The 24,518-nt window shown below is 42.3% G+C and overlaps 1 protein-coding gene across 1 annotated transcript in view; it reads left to right on the plus strand.

The window, feature by feature from the left end:
- NGFR (nerve growth factor receptor) overlaps positions 1-24,518 on the plus strand; it is a 143,753-nt gene that overhangs the window by 108,909 nt on the left and 10,326 nt on the right. Inside the window, exons 3-4 of the mRNA XM_082271294.1 lie at positions 2,733-3,092; positions 23,008-23,215. Coding sequence (XP_082127420.1) covers positions 2,733-3,092; positions 23,008-23,215 — 568 coding nt within the window. The remainder of the gene's footprint in view (positions 1-2,732; positions 3,093-23,007; positions 23,216-24,518) is intronic.

The raw sequence follows: 24,518 nt of genomic DNA on the forward strand, positions 1-24,518 counted from the left end.
ATAGTATATCTAAATGCAAATATATTTTTTTTAGATTTGGATACTGAGACTTCTATGTGTTTTGCAAAAAATGTTAAGGTACCATTACTGTCATATTGTAAAATACAGTAAAACCTTGGATTGCGAGCATAATTCGTTCCGGAAGCATGCTTGTAATCCAAAGCACTCTTATATCAAAGCGAATTTCCCCATAAGAAATAATGGAAACTCAGATGATTCGTTCCACAACCATTTATTCATAAATCCTTCAATTTATAGTCCATATAAAAAGATTATAGCATTGCGATAGGTTATATAACCATAAAATGTCCATCCACAAATAGCCGCTTCCACAAGGGGATTGGAAGCAAAATCCAGCAGGAGATACAGGGTATCAAAGAGAAGAGAGGTGCCTCTAAGTGTAGCAATATGGTTCCATTTAATGAAGGTACAACATTTAGCAACTCACATGGTTGATGAATAAAACAGGCACATCTAAGTATGCAGGCATCCGGGGTAAAGCTTTCCACATAGACCATCGTCTGCACCGCCGGCTGCTAGTCTGTAATCCTGAACGGGAAGACCCCCCTGCAGTAAAGCGAGGGGCAGCATTGAAAGGATGACGTAGATGACGGTGCGGAGGATGGTCCTATGTGGACAGCTTTACCCCTGATGCCTGCATCCTTAGATGTGCCTGTTTCAATCATCAACCATGTGAGCTGCTAAATGTTGTACCTTCATTAAATTTAGCAATATTGCTACACTTAGAGGCGCCTCTCTTCTCTTTTATACTCAACTGGGACTTGAGGCTACTTGTATATCAAGACATCGCTTGTATATCAAGTCAAAATTTATTTGAAAATTTTGCTTGTCTTGCAAAGCGCTCTTAAACCAAGTTACTCTCAAACCAAGGTTTTACTGTATGCATCTTTTAAGTCAATTTCCATTTGCATCACAGTCTTGGAACCATCCCAGGCAGCCTGTCTGAGCAATTTTACCTGTTGAAGGTTCTGAGACTGTAAAAGGCATGTGAGCACACACAGACCAGTAACTGTTAGTCAATGTTTGTTACCATTTAGGAATAAAATGCACCAAAAAAAAAAAGTAAATAAACCAAAAAGTGTACTATTTATTGCTGAAAAACCCCAAAACAGTAACACCAAAATACATGAAAAAAAGTGAGTTGTATTGGCTTTTCAGTGTATAATGTTGTTAGTTGAGGGTTTTTTTAGGGCCCCTTTTGCACTGGTAGAGTTTGCCAGTGGATCCGCCTGCTCATTTGGGGATCTCCCCGTTGATTCCTGCTGAGCAGACAAATGACAGGTCCGTGTCTGCTCCACTGATGCAGAATGGACACAGAGACAGGCCGCTATCCTTTATGGGCTGTTGTATGTAAACGGACTGCCTGTCTGTGTACATCCGACTGTTATCCGATCCAATCCGCCAGATGGATGGGGAGCGGATCTCACATCCGTCTGTTTTTAGTGGATAGGATCGGATGTTAGTGGGTGTCAACAGACACATGTCCGTTGACATCCACCGCTCCATTGTGGTCAATAGATGGTCTATCAGGTCGATCAGGTCCGTCTAAAAAACTGATAGGGGGACCCAATCGGTGTGTGAAAGGGGCCTTAGACAGTAGAAAAAAAAAAGAAACCAATTTGCAATTTGAAAAGTTTTAGGAGAACGTGCAAATGTTTTTTTTTTTTCTACTTTTCTTCTTAAGAAACATAAAATATGTGTAAAATACGGCAAGGAAATCCCACAGGGTACTGCCTCTTTACATTTTCCAATATGCTATTTTCACACTTTTTTCACACTTATCTAAAATAACAGAAGGTGACAAGTAAAGAAAAAGAACCCCCTCAACAAAAGAACACTCAGTGGTAGGCTGTAGGATTCTTACATTGCCATTTTGGTGGCAATAGCTTGTCAAGCAGCCTTCCAAAGGGCCAGAAGTGACTATGAAAAATGATTCCCCATTAAATTTAATGTGCTTCAAAATTTGAATTAGAAAAGTTTAATCAATTTGAACTCAGGAAATTTGGGTCAAATATGTGTTTGAACCAAATTTAAATTCCAATACTGATAATAGGCACAATGAACCCAACATTCATTAATTGAAAATAGAAAAAAGCAATTCCCCCAGGGACGGGACTTTTAAGGCAAATACCCATCAAAAATTGTACTCAAAAGTAAAAAATATATTAGAATTTACTGTAACATTTACATAATAATGAGCCGGGGAAAACAGGTCTATTACCTTACGCAGCAGGGACCACTGAGATATCTCAGCGGTCCCTGCTGCGTAAGGTAATAGACCTGTTTCCCCCGGCTCGTTATTATGTAAATGTTACAATAAATTCTAATATATTTTTTACTTTGGGGGTACAATTTTTGATGGGTATTTGCCTTAAAAGTCCCGTCCCTAGGGGAATTGCTTTTTTCTATTGACACTATATTAGGGATGTTGGCAACACCCATCGAGACACCAGTATCCGAGCAAACCATATATTCAACATTCGTTAATTGTGTATGAAATGTAAGGAGTATTCAAAGGGCATTGCCAGTGCTGCCATGGTCTATGCAGTGTAGGCATCTACTGTAGTTCTATGTTTAGACTTTGGGGAAGTGGCATTGAACTGAATTAAATGTACAGGATTTATGCTTTAGATTTTTTGTTCCTACAAATACATGACATGACATACGTGCCACTTGTGTTGGTTAATTATCATTAACTTCATCTTTTTCAGGTGTAACTTATTCTGACACCACCAGTCACACTGAAGCTTGCAAGCCATGTACTGAGTGCCACGGTAACAAACGGATGATTGCCCCCTGTGTGGAAACAGACGATGCCCTCTGTGCTTGTGCCTACGGGTTCTACAGGAATGAACAAACTGGAGAATGCAATCCATGCAGGACGTGTCCTATAGGATATGGCATGATCCTGTCCTGCTCCATGAACCAGGATACGGTGTGTGAAAAATGCCCAGAATGGACATTCTCAAATGTGGACAACAACATGGACCCCTGCCTGCCATGCACTATCTGCGAGGATGATGAGATAACATTAACAGAATGCACATTGATGTCAGACACAGAGTGTTTCGGTAAGTACAAGTGGATAGTGGAGATGTATACATTTACATAGCCAAATTATTGCGTAAAGAAGCCAAAACCAGTGGTGCCCAACTAAAAGGTCCTCTGGTTCTCTCTTTACGGTACTCCTGACCATAGGTTCAGTCTTTGCAGTGGGGGTTTACAGGACAGCAAATGGGGAAATTCTCCCGATTGGGGACACAGGGAAAAACAAAAATTGGGTTGGTTTTCTAAAACTAGAGAGTGCAAAATCTGGGGCAGCTCTGCATAGAAACCAATAAGCTTCCAGGTTTTTTTTTGTCAAAGCTGAATTGGACAAACAGAAGTAGGAAGCTAATTGAATACCATGCAAAGCTGCGTTAGATTTTGCACTCTTTATTTTAGTAAATTCACCCCAGTTTAGTTGAGTAAGGAAAGTGTAGGACATTTGTTGGGATTTAACTGGTCAGTGAGTCAGCCCATCATAGTGATGGTCCCATAGAAATGTTTGGTGGCAGGGCTTAGTGGCAAGCTTTGACACTATTCAGAAGTGTCAAAACGTTTCTTGGGACCCTTCCTAAGGTAGGTTTTGGAGGGTGATTGTACCTCTAGGTCCCTGCAATTCATACTTGAAGAAGTTTGCCCCTTCCCCCACTGACATAGTCCTTTTAGGAATGCAATGGTCTTCTCGGGAAATATTAAATAAACACTGTTATAGAATCTGCAGTAGCCTCTCAGCACATTTAGTTGCTAAGTTGTGGAAAACTCATTAATCCCAATAAAATCTTGGCCTAGTATTTAGACATCTTGGTCCTGTTCCCTCCAAAATATGCCAGAAATATTTGGGATGCTATATATTTAATACAAACACTGCTTCCCAGAAATCACGAGACAGGTTATTTGCAATACAGAGCAAAGGCTTAGTATGATATAATGAGGTGGAGATGCCAGGAATGAAAAAATCCAATAGCAGTAAAGATACGGGAATTTTTGTGGGCAATCTAATGCTCGTATTTTATTGACTTAAAGGTGACTTGGTTTTGGGTGACTGCCAAGGGATTTAAGGGATAAGTTTACTTTTAAAACAGATAGTTTTTTTAATTTAGTTGGAGATACCAAAAAAAATTACAAATTTTACAGTGTTAAGGTTAAAAAAAGACTTGCAACATGAAGTTCATCTTCTTATCTACTGCCATTTTGGTCCAGAGGAGAAAAAACAAAACCGTTTGGGAACCGTTGCTGATTATGCCATGCAGGAGAAATAAAAAAGCCCAAAAATAAAAAAGCCCAACCCTCTCCCAGTGGGATCAATGCTTGGTTCACAATATTTCCCTACTATCTTTAACCACTTACCGCAAAGTGACGTAGGGGTACGTCGGCAAACTTTGCGGTGTTATACCGGGGTGATGCCTCTAGCTAGAGGCACCATCCCAGTACCGTGGTTTAGAGCCGGTGGTTGGCTTTCCGTCTGTAACGACTGATGTGGCTCGGGAGCCGCTCGATCGTTACAAGGGTGAGCGGGAGGGGACATCCTCCCCTTCCGCCGCCTTCCGCGGCTTTGCCCGAGTCTCCTGTCCCACCGGGAGACCCGAGCAACCAGCCGGCGCGTCCGCCGGCTGGATGGAGTCCCGATCAAAGCCGGAAGAAGAGTGTATACAAAAATGCCGTTTTCGGCGTTTTGAATACATGGAAGTGTAGTGGAGGGGTTTGGGGTCTTTTAGCCCCTCGATCCCTCCATAAAGAGAACCTGTCACTGCATATTGCTGTCACAAGGGATGTCCCCTGACATCCGATTTGCGTCCTTTCAGTTCTCTTCCATTTTTTGGAACGGAACAGAACCCTATTTTTTCTTCCGTTTAAAAAACGGAAGGGACGCAAAATCGGATGTCAGCGGTGTCATCCGCTGACATCCGCAATCCCATAAATATACATTATGTCCGTATATCATCCGCAAACGGATGGGATAATATGCGGACATACGGACCGGATGACACAAGTGTCATCCGTGTCCGTAAAAAAAAAAAAGTGCCGGGGCGGATCGCAATACGGTCCGCTCCGTGTGAAAGAGGCCTTATACTCCCTTTTATTTTAAGCTTAGACAATATAGTTTGCACTTACAATATTGTAAAAAAACAATTCACAAAGGTTCCAAACATAAGCTAGGGCAAATGTGACATTTTGACTGATTAAAAAGCTGGGGCTGGGATCTGCACTCTGTGTGCATTCCAACTTGCATACCACGGACAACCGGAAGTGACGACACTGAGAGACCGGAATCTGTGTCGACGCGTTTCGCCTCAGGGCGTTCTCAAATGTTTATGTATAGCCAAACTTATTTTAAATTTTGAACATGCAAAAACCCTTATAATTTTTTTAATTGCTGCCTGTGCCCTACTCTACTTGGGGTATTTTTGGATATTTCCTGTCTTGAAGACACAACAGGAAGTGAGCGGGAATTTCCCTAAAAGCAGGGGAACTTTCTATCTTAGAGAGTCGTCACCAGAAGATTTGTCCCCATTGAGTGATTTCTCTTCACCTCTTGCTCTCATGAAATCTCCTCTAACTTTCTGTCTTTTGTCACCAGTACAAATAGATAGATTGACCATATCAAAAGCGTAAATGCATTTCAGCCAAAAGTGGGCACCAAATCAAAGTTCCTAAAGTTTAAAGTGGCATTTAACCCCTTTTTTCCTTGGGGCTGCAAATATGCGTATCTGCCTTTGTCCTGGAGCGCACCACACAGCACGTTCCCAGCACAGGGGCCGGGGTCTCAGTGGGAGCCCCGGGTCCCTTACTAACGATTGGGACCCAGAACTCCTGGTTTCGGGTCACCTGATCACTGTGATAGCCTCTGATTGACTATCACAGTGATCAGTGACTGTAAAGCCCGCCCCTGTGTTTCTCTCTGTGTGAATGGAGAGGAAAGATACATTGTATCTCTCTCCATGCTGAGAGAGATAAACAAACAACTGTGTGTACAAAATAAAAAAGTAAATATAAATAAAAGAAAAAATAAAGAAAAAATATTGACCGATTGACTATCACAGGGATCAGTGTGACTGTAAAGCCCATCCCATTGTTTCTCTCTATGTGAATGGAGAGGAAAGATACATTGTATCTCTCTCCATGCTGAGAGAGATAAACAAACAACTGTGTGTACAAAATAAAAAAGTAAATAAAAAAAAAAAAAAGATGAAATAAAGAAAAAATACCTAGATCAAGGTTTGAACTAGGTCAGTGCCAGTGTTAGTGTTTGGGTCAAGTAAGGATCAAAGGTCAGGGTCAGTATATTTTGGGCAGAATTTTTTTAAAATGTGTTTTTCAAATAGTTTCGGTGGCAGTGTCAGAGTGTTTTATGTAGGATTAAAAAAAAAAAGCAAAATGCGCACTATTGTTTCGGAGCTGTACTACGGGAACAAACAACAAATAACATATGTGGTATCCCTGTGATCGTTGGGAGCTGGAGAATTAATTTTGGGTTTTTCTTTGGTGGTAGGTTATGGTAGAAACAAGAAATACAGCTAAATAAAAAAAAAAAAAAAAACATTTTTGTTTGTTGTTGCTGTTTTGGGACAGTTTTCCTTTGATAATTAAAAAAAAAAAAAAAATCTTGAGATATCCATTGCCATTTACCACCAAATGAAAACCCAATTTGTCGTGAAAAACAAAACTTATAATTCACCTGGATGCACAAAGTAGTTGTGCTGATATGTATGGTTTTACTAACACGTGTCAAAGTTGCAAAATTGTGCTTAGTGATTAACATTTGTTTTACCCTTAGGTGCGAAGGGGTTAATCGATTCCACAAATTGACAAAAAAAAAATAGGCATCTGCACCCAACGCGTTTCGGGGGCTTGGCACTCCTCCTTCCTCAGGGCTCTAAAATAATATCATAATGCATCTGTTGGACCCAGAGCAAAGCTCCTGGAGAAATTTAACCACTTCCCGCCCGCCCTATAGGCAAATGACGGCAGGAAGGCATTATCCTGACCTGACGTCATTTGACAGCGGCAGGATAATGCGCTCTGTGCGCCGATCAGTGATGCCAATCACAGTTGGTCACATAATAAATAGGAAGTGCCGTTGATCGGCTTTCCTCAGTTCGTGCCTGACAGGCACGAGTAGAGGAGAGCCGATCTGTGGCTCTCCTGATGGGGGGGTCTGCACCGGTAAGCAGAGTATTGATTACCAGTGCAGACCCTTGGGGGGGTGCCACTAGAACCACCAGGGATGCCCACCCATGACCCCCAGGGATGCCCACCCATGACCCCAGGGATGCTCACCATGGCCACCAGGGATGGCAATCAGGGCTCAGGGGAGCCCACCAGTGCCCTCCCCATCAGTGCTGCCCACCAGTGCCCTCCCCATCAGTGCTGCCCACCAGTGCCCATCATTGCCATCTGTCAGTGCCGCCCACCAGTGCCCATTATTGCCCATCAGTACCATCTATCAGTGCAGATAAGTGCCGTCTATCAGTGCCCATCAGTGCCCCCTATCAGTGCCCATCAATACCGCCTATCAGTGAACAGCAGTGCCGCCTATCAGTGCCCACCAATGCTGCATATCAGAGCTACCTATCAGTGCCACATATCAGTGCCCATCAGTGCTGCTTCTCAGTGCTGCCTATCAGTGCCGCATATTAGTGCCACCCCATCAGTGCCACCCTATCAGTGCCTCCTCATCAGTGTCTGTCAGTGCGGCCTCATCAGTGCTCATTAGTGCAGAAAAAAACATATCTATTTACAAAATTTTATAACATAAACAAAAAAACTTTTTTTTTTTCAAACCTTTTCGGGCTTTTTTTATTTGTTTAGCAAAAAAGAAAAAACCTTGCAGTGATCAAATACCACCAAAAGAAAGCTCTATTTGTGGGGAAAAAATGACATAAATTTGGTTTAGGTACAGTGTTGCATGACCGTGCAATTGTCATTTAGCCATTGGGCGGAAAGGGGGAAAAGTGCCCGGTATTGAAGTGGTTAATCCAAACCAGGAAACTAGTATATAAGAAGAGTCCCATGTCAGTAGCAGAGCAGCATGGTGACAGCTGTGTACTTAAGAGATTAAATGCACAGCTGTATGCATACCACTCTTCTACTGACACAGGCACCTTCCTAAATATTAGCCTGCTGGTTTGAATCAGACTTCTCCAAGAGCTTTGATCTGGGCCCAACAGACATGTCATTTATTTTAGGGCCCTGATGAATTGGGAGTGCCGAGCCCCTGAAACGCATTTCATTTTTTTACTTTCGTCATTTGCAAAATCAATAAAATACTGCTTCTCCAATCGAGTGACCTCGCTTTTGTAGAGAACTGTCAAACACAAGGAATTAGGATTTATAAGGACTTCTCCCATTATATATCAGGCATTTTAATTTAATGCTCCATTTCCATAAAAATCTGGCAGAGGGTCCAACCCTTATTCACTCTCTCCAAAACAAGATTTTGCCTTTATATACACTCTAACCGTTTCCCGACTGCCCGCCACCTATTTAATGCGGCAGTGCGGCCCTCCTGCGCGAACTGATGTAGACCTACTTCAGTCGCGCGCCTGAAGCTAGGGGGCTCCCGTCCTTACTCGGCAGTGGGGACTCCAATGCATGGGGCAAGCGGCTCCAATTGCCCCCTGACACCCGCGATTGTTCCCCGCTGAGAGAAAAGGACGGTCGGCTATTGTAAACGCAGCTGACCGTTCTTCTCTCTGGAATGATCACAGAGCTCCTGTGATCCTTCTATATAGAATCACAGGTCTCTATGGTAATTTCACAAGCCCCTCCCCCCACAGTTAGAATCACTCCCCTAGGCTCACATTTAACCCTTTGATCACCCACAGTGTTAACCCCTTTCCTTCCAGTGTCATTATTACAGTAACAGTGCATATTTTTAGCACTGATTATTGTAGTAATGTCCCTCCCCCCCCCCCCAAAAATGTCAGTTAGGGGTCCGTTCTGTCCGCCGCAATGTCGCAGTCCAGCTAAAAATCGCAGATCGCCGCCATTACTAGTAAAAAAAATAAAAACAAAATAAATGACATAAATCTTTCCCGTAGTTAGTAGGCGCAATAACTTTTGGGCAAACCAATCAAAATACGCTTATTGCAATTTTTTTTACCAAAAATATGTAGCAGAAAACAAATTGGCCTAAAATGTTAAAAAATTTAGATTTTTAAATATTTTTTTTGGGAATGTTATATAGCAGAATGTGAAAAATATAGTTTTTTTTTCAGAATTGTCGCTCTTTTTTTGTTTATAGTGCAAAAAATAGGTGATCAAATACCACCAAAAGAAAGCTCTATTTGTGGGAAAAAAAGAATATCAATTTTATTTGGGTACAGCGTCGCATGACGCGCAAATGTCTGTTAAAGTAACGCAGTGACGAATCGCAAAATATGGCCTGGTCATTAAGGGGGCAAATCCTTCCGGTCCAGAAGTGGTTACAGCAGAACTAAAGCAGAACTAAACTCACTACAACAATTTTCATCAATTTTTATCTGATTTTATCCTTCCCCCTTTCCTATCACAGCTTTCCCAGGAGGCAGTGTGTCCACAAGCCATAACTGTGCGGCATATGTGTGCGTATTTCACAGGTTAGTGCGCGTTCCCACAAATGCCGCCATGGGTATGGTGGCAATCTGCCAGAAGTTCACAACATTTGCATATGCGCCACTGGTCTCTGCTGGGTCCTAGACACCTGGTGGCGCATATGCGCATGTGTCAGAGATTTAAAGATTGGGTGCAGAATAGGGGTGGGGGACATTTATTTTAGCGGTTTAGTCCCGCATTAACTATTGTCTAAAACACGCAAGGTTATTTAACCACTTGCGGACCATACATTTACTGCGGCAGGGTGGCCGCTGTGTGCCAGATCACATACCTAGTACTAGGGATCCACAAATTATTGGCAACACCGATATATCGGGGGCCGATATGCACTTTGCCCGATATATTGGAATCGGGGTTACCGATATTGCCGATATTTCGGGAAAGTGCTGTACCGGAGTGATGCCTGCAGCTAGAGGCATCCATAGCCGACGGTCGGCTGTCTTGTAATGACAATTGATGCCACTCAGCTGTCATTACAAGGAGTGGGAGGGGACGTCCCCCCCCTCCCACCGCCTTCTTCGGCTCGCCCAGCTCTCCCGTCCCACCGGGAGACCCGGGCAACCAGCCTGCATGGCCGTCGAAGAGAAGACCCAATCAAAGCCGCATTCGGCTCTGATCGGGTCTCCATGCAAAAACCTGGAAGTGATGTCATGACATCACTTCCGGGTACTCTGCGCCAAATTTAAAAAATTACAGCATTCAAAACAGCCAAACTTGCCGTTTTAAATGCTTTTAAATGCAGAGGAGGGGTTTGGGGTCTTTCAGACCCCCAGATCCCTCCACAACAGTACCTGTGGAAAAAAAAAATGTAAATGTCCGGAAATATCGGCCAATATCGGCCGATACCGATATCTGATGATCAAAATATCGGTATCGGTATCAGCATTAAAAAAACGATATTAATCGATTCTACACTACCTAGTACCTAAACTAACACTGTCAAGTCTGGAGCATGCGCGTTCGCTGCCGCTAGCCCGCTCCTGCTGTGATCACACTAAGCGGCGGTTACCGTGGACTCAATGTCTGCCGACACCCACCGATTACACAGGACACAGGCACAATGACCTGATCGCACACTGATTGGACAGAGGGGGAGCCAATCAGTAGGTGCTGTGGATCCGATGTCTGCCATCCACCCGCAATCGCTCCTGCAAGAGGCAGAAGGCGGTCTGCCTATGTAAACAAGGCAGACCGCCGTTCTGTCAGAAGGGAAGTATTGATCCTGTGTTTCCGCAAAGCAGGAACACAGATCTTTGTCTTCCCCTAGTCAAAGCACCTCGCCCACAGTGAGTAAGCACAGGCTAGGCACAAAGTTAACCCTTTAATCACCCCTGATGTTAACCCCTTCCCAGCCAGTGCCATTAGTAAAGAGGCAATGCATATTTTTTAGCACTGATCACTTTATTAGTGTCACTGGTCCCCAAAAAGTTTCAAAAGTGTCAGTTCGGTGTCTGATTTGTCTGCCGCAATATTGCAGTCCCACTATAAGTCGCTAATCGCCAGCATTACTAGTAAAGAAAAAAATCGAATAAATGAATTAATAAAAATATCCCATAGTTTGTAGATGCTATAACTTTTGCGCAAACCAATCCATGTATGCTTATTGGGATTTTTTTTTTCAAAAAATGTTGCGGAATACATATTGACCTAAACTGATGAAGAAATTAGATTTTTACATTTTTTTATTGGATATGTTTTATAGCAGAAAGTAAAAAATATTGGGGTTTTTTTGCAAAAATTGTTGGTCTTTTTTTGTTTATAACCACAGAGGTGATCAAATACCGCCAAAATAAAGCTCTATTTGTGGGGAAAAAAAGGGAAAAAACTGTATTTGGGTACAGCGTCACACGACCGCGCAATTGTCAGTTAAAATAACGCAGTGCCATATCGCAAAAAATGGCCTGGTCTTGAAGGGGGGGGGGGGGACAGGATTATTCTTTCAGTGATTTGATTTTAGCTATATACAATGTGACGGCGATTGCTTACTACATTGTGCTTGTCATCATCGCTCATCACGCTGCTTTACTGAATAAGCCGGATCATGTTTGTGTAGAATATTTCCCCCATAAAATGCTCACTTAGTTGTATAAATGCAAAGCTATTTATACATATGCAATTAATGGAACGCATGCTGGTAGATCAGACACGCACAGGCTGCAATTATCCACGCTTGTATGCCTGCCTGTGCTCTAAGCCTTCCCTCTGACATACACTTGTAATGACATAATATCTACACCAACCGTCACACTAATAGATCAATGTAATTCTCCGGTCCATCAGTCTGTCTGTGACTCATTGTTCTAATTGCTCACAGTGACCTTATTGTGTGACACAGTGAAGACAGGAAACTGCCCGTGGGCATCTTACACCATAACAGTGCCATCTCTGTCCTACTCATCTCTGCATGGAGCGCAATGCTCTGCGGGGTGCCTTTTCGGGGGGGGGGGGGGAGAAAGTGCCTGCAGGAGTCTGGAAAATGTTTGTAGGTTTACTGTACAAGGCGGGAAAAAGAATAAATAACTGTCAATTAATATAGCTATTTCCTGGCAATTTATTAATTTGTTAAATTTACATAACTATACCTAAACCCCAAAACTTTAACCTTTTTAAAAAATTATCCAACCTTAACCCTTATGTTTTTAGCAGAGCTCTGATCAAAAAAGCAAGATAAAAATGAATGGCCCATTAAAGGATAAAAAAAAAAAAAATAGCTTTTGCTGCCATCGCCATCTTTACTTGCTGTACGCGTAATATACATATACTGCAGCAGGTCGGCTCTATTGCGTGAAATCACATACCTGTACGCCATTTCATGCAATAGCCTCTAGGGGGACCCAATTGCACGCTGATTGGACAGAGGGGGAGCCAATCAGTAGGTCCGGTGGACCCGATGTCTGTCGGCCACCCGCAATCGTTCCTGGAAGAGTCAGAAGGCAGTCTGCCAGTGGCGGCCCATCCATTGGGGGTGCAGGGGCGCCACCCCCCCCCCCCCATCCATGCGTCTGGGCCCCTAATCATGGATTCCAATAAGTTTTTTTTTTTTGAAGCACTTGATTAGAGCCAGAGGCTCTAATAGGCTTCAAAAAAGGGTGGGCTCGGGGGGGAAGAGCACTGCGCCCTGAGCCCACCCAGTTGTGTGACAATAGCGAATTAATATTCGCTATTGTCACATGGATTCTCCTCCTGGCCAATCAGGAAGCGGGTCCTGAGACCTGTTTCCCGATTGCCCGGGAGGAGAAGCCATGCTATTGGCCAAGGAGGAGGAGGAGGGAGGAGACGCAGGGAAAGCCTGACCCATGGAGGATACTGAGGGGGAAGCTGAAGCCGCTGCCTCCTGCCCTCCACCTGTCAGTCCAGGGTGAGTGAGCCGGCGACAGGAGGGGGGTATGGTGTGTGGGCTGGAGCTGATGTGGTCCGGGGGGGTTTGGTGTGGTCCGTCTGCTGCCGCCCTAGCCCATGGAGCACCAGCCGCCACTGCAGTCTGCCTATGTAAACAAGGCAGATCGCAATCCTGACAGGGGAGAAAATGGAGATCTTGTGTTTCTGCTAAAAAGGAACATGGATCTCTGTCTTCCCCCAGTCAGAGCATCCCCCACACAGTTAGCAAGCACCCCCTAGGACAGGGGTCTTCTACCTATGGCTCTCCAGCATTTGTGGAACTACACATCCCATGAAGCATTGTAAACCTCTGACATTCACAGACATGACTAGGCATGATGGGAAGTGTAGTTCCTGAACAACTGGTGGGCCGTAGTTTGAAGACCCCTGCCCTAGGGAAACATTTAACCCTTTGATCGTCCCTAATGTTAACCCCTTCCCTGCCAGTGTCATTAGTACAGTAACAGTGTATATTTTTTAGCACTGATTACTGTATTGGTGTCACTGGTCCCCCAAAAAAAATGTCAAAAGTGTCCGTTAGGTGTCCAATCTGTCCGCCGCAATGTCGCCAGTCCCGCTTTAAATCGCTGATCGCCGCCATTACTAGTAAAAAAAATTAAAATTCCATAAAAATATCCTATCGTTTGTGGACGCTATAACTTTTTTGTTTTACCAAAAATATGTAGCAGAATACATATTGGGCTGAATTGATGAAGAAATTCGATTTTTTAAATTCTTTTATTTATTAGCCGCAGAGATGATCAAATACCACCAAATGAAAGTGCTATTTGTGGGAAAGAAGGACATCACTTTTATTTGTAACTAACACAGTGCCGTATCGCAAAAAATGGCCTGGTCATTAGTTAAAACCTTTCCAGGGCTGAAGTGGTTAATCTAGAGGATTCCCCTGCAGTACTTTTTTTCTGCCACTAGGTGTCTTCAGTCTGATGGCCAGCATCAGCACCAGTGTGGTTTGAATGCTGTTTACATATGTGGGCGTGATGTATGTATGCGTTCGTGGGGACGGGGGTGCTTTACATTTTTTTTTTTTTTTATTGTTTATTTTGCTTCTATTTTTATATTTTGACACTTTCCCTTTACATTTTTTTTTTTTTATTCCTATTACAACCCTTTTAATAAAAATAAGTCATGACAGAGTGAGAGTCAATAAGTCCCCAGATCTCGCCTCTAGTCTGGAAAGCATGAGAACAGAAAAAAACAAAAAAACAATCTTTGCTTCCCAGCCAAAGAACTGCTGAGGCCAGACATGACGTTAAAATGTTGCGTCTGGCCTCCAAAGGTCATAGAGATGACCGGGGACCATCTGGTCCTTGGTCGTCTCTATGGTAAACGGCCGCCGCTGGACTAATTATTCTCTGGCTCGCTGATCGCACCGGCTAGCCAGTAGAAGCACCAGAGGGCGGCTGGAGGGGAGGGCGTCTCCTCCCGCAGCCTGTAAAAACAATCAAGTGGCTGAACAGCCAATATGATTGTTTTTACAAGACTGGGAATAATTCAGAAGATATCTGAATGATGCCTGCAGCAGGCATCATTCTCATGTCCCCGCTCAAAGTCTACGACGTCATGTGACGTCATTGGATGGGAAGTGGTTAACAACTTATAGCCAATGTTCATTAAAAAAATATTTAGAAACCTTTTGTATAGTGGTGCACCGAAATGAAAATGTCAGTGCCGAAACGGAAAATTCAGGATGCAGTAGGCCGAAAACCGAAATTGAAGGTTTTTAAAATATATATTATATTTTTTATAAATAATTGCATTATATTCAAATTTTTAATTAATATCATGAATTGAAATGAATATGAATTTATTGTCGGCCATTATCAGCACCTTTTGAAGCGGTGTTAAAAATCCTGCTTGCTTCATTTTTGGTGCATATTTGGCCAAACATACCTCCCCATTGAAATGCATTGAAAACAATTGACCTATGAAAAACACACCATAAGCAAGGTAAAACTGCTAAAAAATTTCGGGTGTTTTCAGCAGCCATTATCGGCACTTTTTTTTCTTTCGTCACAACGCTATTTTCAGCCATTACTTTTCGGCGGCTAAAATTTTGGTGCATCACAACTTTTGGATGCTGTTTTTTGCTGTGGTATCGTGACTAGTTGCCCTTCTTCAGCCTTCAAGCTGTGGGAATGAGCCTGCAGAAGATGGATGGCAGTTTTTTCGCTAATGTTATAGGAGGGGCTAAACTAATATGACTCTATCAAACTGTGGAAAAAGAAGTCCTGATCACCGTACACCAAACAACCCTGGCTGTTATACAGGTATTAGCAGCCTCGGCCTAGCTCTGTCCATTCCATCCCCAAAGCTTTTCACCATTCCCACAGAGCTTAGTCATGGAGGTCATGGAGGGACCTTTTTCCTGTTGGGTACACAGACCTGGGATGGGCTCTTTACTTCAAGCTGGCACCCACAGGTGTAGCCCACTGGATTTGGATATAGGGGCTTGAGGTAACCCATATGCTTTTCTATCCCTTGAAAGGGTCCAAAGCTGTATTATGTGGTCACATGATAAATATACAGCAAAGTTTCAGAGCCACGCAGGGCTCCTTACATCACCCACAGGTGTAGCCCACTGGATTCGGATATAGGAGCTTGAGCGGTAACCCATATGCTTTTCTATCAAACTGTGGACAAGGCCTCACTTCTAGAAGTGAAGAGATGTCATCAGCACAACAAGGATTCCTCGAAAGGTCTGAAGCTTTATTATGTCGTCACATGATAAATATGCACCAATGTTTCGGAGCCATGCAGGGCCCCTTCGTCAGGCAAGTGACAATGTGCAGTGCCAACCAACATGTATTTACCAGACAATCCACCAATCAGTGCTTGATCACAATTGCCTGCACTGATTGGGGGAATGTCTGTTAAATACTTGTTAGTTTGCACTGTACATTATCACTTGCCTGACGAAGGGGCTCCGAAACGTTGCTGTATATTTATCATTTGACCATGTAATAAATAATACAGCAACGTTTCGGAGCCCCTTCGTCAGGCAAGTGATAATGTACAGTGCAAACTAACAAGTATTTAACAGACATTCCCCCAATCAGTGCAGGCAATTGTGATCAAGCACTGATTGGTGGATTGTCTGGTAAATACATGTTGGTTGGCACTGCACATTGTCACTTGCCTGACGAAGGGGCCCTGCATGGCTCCGAAACATTGCTGCATATTTATCATGTGACAACATAATAAAGCTTCAGACCTTTCAAGGAATCTTTGGTGTGCTGATGACATCTCTTCACTTCTAGAAGTGAGGCCCTGTCCACAGTTTGATAGAAAAGCATATGGGTTACCGCTCAAGCTCCTATATCCGAATCCAGTGGGCTACACCTGATTTTAAGAGCCCCGCGTGGCTCTGAAACTTTACTGTTTATTTATCATGTGACCACGTAATAAAGCTTTGGACCCTTTCAAGGACTCTTTGGTGTGCTGATGACATTTCTTCACTTTGATTGTCCATGGTTTCCAGCCTATGGTCCTTGCAGCACCCAGCATTACTGAGTAGCCGTTTTTCTTGAACATGTGCATGGGGAATATTGTGTTTGCATTGGCGCGACATGCTGTAGCTTCCAAGTCTGGAGAAGGAATGCAAACTGACCACACCAGCACGGATCTCCTTAGGTGTCTACCTATTTTGTTCATCGCTAAAACACAGCTTTGTGTTAGGCCCAAATGATTCCTATAGTGCTGTTTAGATGAACACAAAACTATACGCTGTACACGTTTCGTACACCTCAGAGGCGTAACTAGAACCTTCAGGGCCCCGGTGCAAGAAACCATGAAGGGCCCCCCGGTCCCCTGGCCGGGACCCTTCCCTTCAAGCCTGGGGCTCTTCCCACTGATCCTGGGGCCCTTTACTCTTTTTGCGGGGAACTTTATTATGGTTCCGCAGTGGGACCCTTTCACAAGTTCTGCAATGGGCCCCCTTTCTGCCATCTTGCCCCCCCCCATGGTATTGGAATGCCAGGGCCCGGTCACAAGTGTGACCTTTGCGATCCTGGAAGCTCACCCACCGGTGTCAGTAGTTTTTATTTTTTGGTACTTTAATTGTATTTTTTATCATTTTATTTTATTTTTTTACAATGTCACTGACTATGACTCTGTCCATTCAGAAAAGGAAGGAGCTGGTAAATTACATATTTACCGACCCCTTCCTGGTTCTCTATTGTGACACATCCCCTGCAGCAGCCTGTAAGGGAGGGAAGGAAGCAGGGGGGGGGGGGAGCACACAGGGGCCCAGAGACAGCAGAACACAAGTGAACTGGATAGGAGTAGTGGCGGGGACAGCATACAGAGGAACCAATCTCCTCCATTTTCCTCCTGCAGCTACAGGAGGAAAAAGGAGGATAGTGATTTCTCTAGATGCTGCCCCCACCTATCCAGGTGTATAGGGGAGCCACACAGGCCCCCTGTAGCATGGGGCCCGGTTGCAATTGCAACCCCTGTAGTTACGCCTCTGATACACCTGTATGCATGAACCCTAAATAAACCTAGAACTAGCCTGAGGTGCATGTGGCAGAATAAAAAAAAAATATATACTGTATATAAAAGATTTTTGTTTTTGGGTAGTCAAAAAGATTTTCATCTATACTGGGTCATCAAACCATACAGGTCCATAAGCAGATACCCTCAGCATTCCCTGTAACATGTCACTGACTCTAGTAATAAACATAATATGTACTGACAACTATAATGAAAACATAAACAGCTCAGTTACGACTCGTCAGCATTCTTCAAAAGTCCATCACTGTGCTAATTAAAGGCAAGCATTATATTTTTGGAAAAAATGTAAAGTTTGAATTAAAATGCAGCAGGCATTAGGAAAGTGTTGGACGCAGGGGGATGGAAGTGACAGGTTGAAGGATATTGCTGTGTAGGGTTGTATGCACAGTTGCCATCATTGGCACGATTCCCGGTTGCTGGAAGGGCCTTTACAGACTGTGAAGTTAAAGTCTGTTTTGAATTATAGGAATCGTACGGCCATAGACTCACACGTGTGCTTCCTCATGTTAGTGTTTGTTGGCTATGGCTTGTAGCAATCCAAAAAAAAACGTTCAGGTCAATTAATGAGAGAAAAAGAACCTTCCAAGAGTAAGACCAACTCCAAGCATACACATATTCTTAAAGTAGATGTAAACCCCAACTGACATTTTTTTTGCTTAAGCACCATGTATTATAAACAACTGCCATTTTTTAGGTACTTTTTTTTTTTTTTTTGCATCTACTGTTTTCTTCCCACTTTTCTTTTTTTTTCCTACTTTTTCTACCACTTTCTATCTATATGCATTAACTCCAGTGATGAGTAAATATCATTAGTCAGGGTAGACTTCTTAATGGTGACAATAGTGAAACATGCCTTCACAATAAAAATCAACCAAAAAAATTCCTAAGAGTCCAGCACTAGATGTTTCATTTGTATAGTATGGGCTCTCAGGATTACGGCCCCAGCATTGCCAATTATAGTGACTGTGCCACAGTTCCAATGTTAGCATTAAAAAATTTATTAAGATAAAAGTGAACAGTCAATGTTCCATGATACAAAGAAGTTTCAGCATGACAGCCAGGGTGTGATAGCCGAATACCCTCATATAACACAGATCTCTCCACTGCTAAAGCTTAATTTTTCCTGTGTTCCTGGTCCGGTGCTGTGGTGGATTGAAGAGAGTTTCTGCCCAGGCGTCACAATGGAACATATCCCATTGGTGGGGGTGGAGCTATAGCAGTGCAGGGACACCCCCTAGTAGCCGCGGACCAGACAGCGAGTGGCCAGTGTGAGCAAGCGGTGCCCCGGATGTGACACCATGGATCTCAGAGTGGCGATTGGCCCTTAAGCCGTCAGAGGAAGCTGAAGGTGGAACGCAAGTAGGATGAATGGGACTGTCAACAGGCTTTCATCATGACAACGTGTTTCGGGCATGACTCTTTTTCAAGTCACATTGAAGCACATCAGACTTTTTTACACCTTGTTTGCCTCCCATTCAGCACCTAAACCTTTTGAGTTGATATGCCTTCACAATGTGTATCTGCACCAATAAGGGGTGTTTTTACTAAAGGCAAATAGGCTGCACACTTAGTTAGGGAATTTCCCTTTAACCTAATGAATATGGTGGAAATTTACAGAGGATATCCAATCACATGCAAGAAAGAAAAAGCAGCATTTTTGCTTGCACATGATTTTTTTTTAACCACCTTGGCGGTAATCCCGAGCGTGACTCGGGTGGATTTTTCATTGCAGGATCGGTATCCCCGAGTCACGCTCGGGGTGGATGTGCAGAGAGCACAGCGGTGTTCTCTTACCTTCTCCTGGCGATCCAGCGATGATCTCTCATTGCTGAGATCGCCAGCCGAGAGTCCCGCCGCTCCTCCGTCCTCCGTCGGTATGATGACTTCCTAGTTCCGTTCCCTGCAGCAGCAATGCTGCATGGGAGCGGAACTAGGGAGGGAAATTCAAAAAAAAAAAAAAAAAACGTTGCACAAAACACAAAACACATTTTATATTTTATATATATATATATATATATGCATATATATATATATATATATATATATATATATATATATATATATACACACACACACACACATATATCTATATATAATATATAATGCATGAATTATAATCTAATCAATAATATAATTTTATTATATATATTATATATTAAATAATAAAATAATATTATTGATTCGATTATAATTCACGCGTTTGTGTTTCAAATTTATCACATCTGGGATGTCTACTAGACTCTTGTTTTGGTCAGGTTTAAGTCAGTAATTACTAAGAATTGTAGGCCTATAATACATAACGCCAAATTTCCATGAAAACAATTGTAACGCTTTTGGTATGTAATTCCTGACATAATCATACCGCCATTCACTAAGCTAAAGGTAAATTCCCTTACAAAGTTAATAGCCTATTTGCCTTCAGGAGATCCACCTCTATGTCCTCATTTGAAGCACATATGACAGGTGACAGATGAGGAATTAAGAGATGGACAGAATACTGTCAGCCTATCACAGGAAGTGCCTGGATAAGTACTTTGGCAGGATCACAAGGTATTCATTTTATTAAAGCTGCAGATTTCAAAAGATTGAAAATGATCTACTTCGAGAACACACATTATATCACTTGTGAATAAGGCCATTATGGCTGAAACGTGTTAACCTCTACTATTTATCTTTAATGGAGTTACAATTAATTTGTACTTATTGAAGAGCATGTATGGAGTTTCGGGTTGTCTTCTATCCAATCACGTAATTGATTAGGCCATAAGGACTAGTCAAAGCTTGGAAAATGACTGAACATTTAGGGCCCATGCACAATGAGTGTTAAAGGCATGAAGCTTCAGCATGGAGTTGCACTTGACAGCCTGTTAAACTTAATAGGAGCCTAACAGCTGCTGCAGGTGCGGCTGCGGCTACGGCTGCAAGGGGCTGTATGTACGTTTAGGGCAGTGTGTGCCAAAGTACGAATGCCTGGAATGCATAGTCTGCCTTCCTGATATTCATCCCTGGACTCATAATGCGCTAAATTGAAGTACCGCTAAGTGCACCGCCAAGCCCCGTCCAGCTGCAGCAGCTGTCATACTCTAGTTTAACAGGTTGCCAACCGTAGTTACGCACCAGAGCCTTATGCACCAGGGCTAAATGGTGTGCACCTAGGGCATTAGTAGTATGAGCAGCTTCTAAGGAGTTCACAGCATCAAGACCAACAAGTCACTGGTCAGTTAAAGAGGTTGTAAACCCATGACACTTTTTTTTTTTTTTGCTGCAACCTGAAAGAGAAACCCATAATGAGCTAGTATGCATCGCATACTAGCTCATCATGCAATACTTACCTAGGAACGAGCCCCCGCCGTGCCGCCCGCTCACCTGTATGAAGGGCGTCATGTCCAGTCGCCCGTCTTCCGGGATCGCGGCATCCGGCCATCTGATTGGCCGGAGCCGCGGTGAAGTCACTCCCACGCACGCGCGTGGGAGCCGACAATCACGGCACGGGGCTCTGAAGAAACGGCACCAGCGGCCCTTCCTTCATGCGCCAGTGATGTCACTGGCTGCATGTAAGGTAAATATCTCCTAAACGGTACATGTTTAGGAGATATTTACAGTACCTATAGGTAAGCCTTATCATAGGCTTACCTATAGGTAAAAGTGTCAGAGGAGGGTTTACTTCCTCTTTAACTAGATGTCCATAGGGCTGAACCAAGTTCAGGGTAGTAGAATTCAATTAAATAAAAAATGAACATACAGCATTGACAGGTTGGTGATTTCCTTTACTGCAGTTAGAGCTGGGCAGCTAGGTCACCTCCCTGCTTCCAGCCTTCTGATATGACAGTGACAGAGCAGCAGCAGAATGATAAGCTAATCTCTCTACTCATTCTGCCCTCCCGTCCTGCCAGCATGTTTCTTCTCAGCACATGGGCACCTCACCACACATGACTGACCCCCAGTGCCAGCCTTCCCTCTGTCAGTCTAGGAGCTTTTGCACACGCTGATGCCTCATCTAGTGTATGCACTTAAGTTTGTTGCATTTAAAAAAAAAAAATGATTTATTTATTATTTTATTCATTTTGTATTTTTTTTTTTTCATTTTGTTATTTAAATAATTAATTATGTATTTATTTATTTTATGATGCATTAACCAGTGTTTTGTAAGATCTGCCCAGAGTTCACATTTACCAGTTAAAATTTTGAGTCAGGAGTTGTACAACACACACATTACAGTCCCCTTTCTACGAAAACCGAAAGTTACACATTTTTCTGAAAGTTGATATTTTCATATCTTGGCAACCATCCCCTTACTTTGCTTAGGGCATATATAAAGATAAGGGAAGACACAGATTCCCCCAGTAAAATATTCTCAAATGTTTGCAGTGAGCCATTGTCATTGCCAAAGGCAAAAGTAAAAAAAAAAAAAAAAAAATGCACATAATAAAATATAAAAATCATGGGAAAGCAAAGTAACCGGAGAATACATAGCATTCGTAGAAAGACATTTTAGTCTCCTAAAGAGGAGAATGATTTAAATGTAGTTAACAAAATAATTTATTTTATGTTTGTACTTTTTATATATCTTATGTTTTAGATTCAGAACTTAATACATATTTTTTTTTAAATGTAACTTTTTAGACAGATACCCTAAACTATTAAATATAAATATTTTACATCTGTCACAACCAGTAAATGTATTACCTGTAATAAAAAAAAAAGTATAGATTATCATTTTAATATTTTTATTTATTATATTCAGAACTAAATTACCATTTTAAAATATTTTTTATCCTATTTAGGCAGATACATATTGCATTTTAAATATAAATATTTTTCATTTGTTGTCTACAACCAATAAATGTATTACCTGTAATTATTTAAAAAAATAATACATTATCATTTGCATATATTTTCTTTAGTATATTCAGAACTAAATGAATCATTTAAAACCTATTTTATCTTTTTAAAGTAAATATGAAATATTAAATGTACATATTTTACATTTGCCACCTACAACAAGTAAGTTTATTATCTGATGACCTGATATTTTATTTTCTGCTGTTTAGGTCTGTTCATAACATACACACTCTTCCCCATGGCCTTCTATAAAGTTTAATTTCAGATGGGAAGAAGTCAAAAGTGAGCAGCTAGTGCTGACCTTGCTTATTGGAAAGCCTAGTATACTTTGTATAAGGGTCATTAAAGCAATATAAATATTATATAGTATATTATTAAGTGTTATTAAGTATATTATAGGATTTTATTTATAACAAAAATAAAATAGTTAAAAAAAAAGATGTAAATAATTTAAAGAGCATATAAATAAACTTTATAGTTTCCTAAAAACTGACTGTTTTTGCGTGTTGTCCTCCAGAGGTCAGAATGAAGTTGATTTTTTTTTATATTTATTCATATCCAAACTGTTCTTTTCTTTGCTTGTCTCTATAGATCCAAACCCACGTGTGGCATCGGTGACTCCATTTGTGGACACTACCATCCAGGACACCACTATGACTGATCCGGAGTTCATGGGCACAACGCCAGGGAGTTCGCAGCCTATTCCGCCAGGCGGGGCAGCTGAGAACCTCATTCCTGTCTATTGTTCCATTTTGGCTGCTGTTATTGCTGGGCTGGTGGCATTCATTGTTTTTAAACGGTAGGTGCATGGTGACAAGGTCACTTGCCTAAATCGCTAAGTTGGCACGTCTTGCAAATATCATGATATGGCATTTCTTGCAAATATCCATAATGTGGACGGGAAGTGAAAAATGTCAAGCTAAGCAAATCGAAATAAGGGAAGAAAGTCTTCTGGCTAATAAAGCTGATCAAGGACAACTCGTGGTGTGGGCAGAACTTTAGGTTTTAAATGGTTGGCAGGTTTACTTTAAAGGGATCCTGTCATGAGACTGCTGAGGCTTATAAAAATGTTTTTGTGGGTGGCCAGGTAAGAAGTGAAGCCAAAGGACTAACAGAAATCCCAGGAAAATTAAAGTGGCGTATAGTGGTATATGTCTTTCTTTAATAACATATTCTTTTTAAATTGGAGCTTAACAAGACCCTTTCACCTTGCCAATCCAAAGCAGAATCATAGTAAAGGTCTCAACCCCGGCCACTTATATTCACCTCTCTAGCACTACCCCAGCAATATTTCTGGTATGATTACTACTTCTTCTTGGTATAGGGGAATATGTCACCTTCCCACATAATATGGTGCTCGGGCCAATTACTAGGCCCAAGCCCTACCATCTGGCAAAAGTGTGACATCCCTGCTCCCTCTAAGCTCCAACAGCAGGCATTTTGGTTGTGGCTGCAATGAAGAAATGAGTAAAGGAGCAATGGAGTGGTAAGTTTAAGTTGCACAGGGTCTGGGTTTAACACAGATCTGTTCATTCAACCTTGAGCAAGGTACTTAAGAAAGTGTAAAGATAGCCCTGGAATTGTGGGGTTATTCTGTTGGCGTTGCTATCCAAAAATATTGTAAAGATGTTGGTATAGTGATCTGGTTACCATGCAGGCAGCTTCTACACCCCAAAGGGTCCTAATGGTTTCCTTGTTTTGTAATGTTCTACAATATAAATGAGGAGTGAAGTATCACACCACTGCTCAATAGTTCAGATGCAATTTTACACCAGTAACAGTCAGACAATCAAAAAGGTAGCCAATGCATTTTGGACGTGTTAAATACCCCTTTCATCCAGGCTTGGAATTAGTGATCGATTTGTTATTGCTGATACCGATATATCAGTATCGGCCAATATCTGCCGAATTTTCGGACATTTCAATTTTTTTTTTTTTTACAGGTACTCTTGTGGAGAGATCTGGGGATCTAAAAGACCCCCAAACCCCTCCTCTCCACTTAAAAGCATTCAAAACGCCAAGTTCGGCTGTTTTGAATGCTGTCATTTTTTTTAATTTGGCGCCGAGTACCTGGAAGTGATGTCATGACATCACTTCCGGGT

Source organism: Pelophylax lessonae (assembly GCF_965119305.1).
Source record: "Pelophylax lessonae genome assembly, chromosome: 11".
Lineage (NCBI taxonomy): Eukaryota > Metazoa > Chordata > Amphibia > Anura > Ranidae > Pelophylax > Pelophylax lessonae.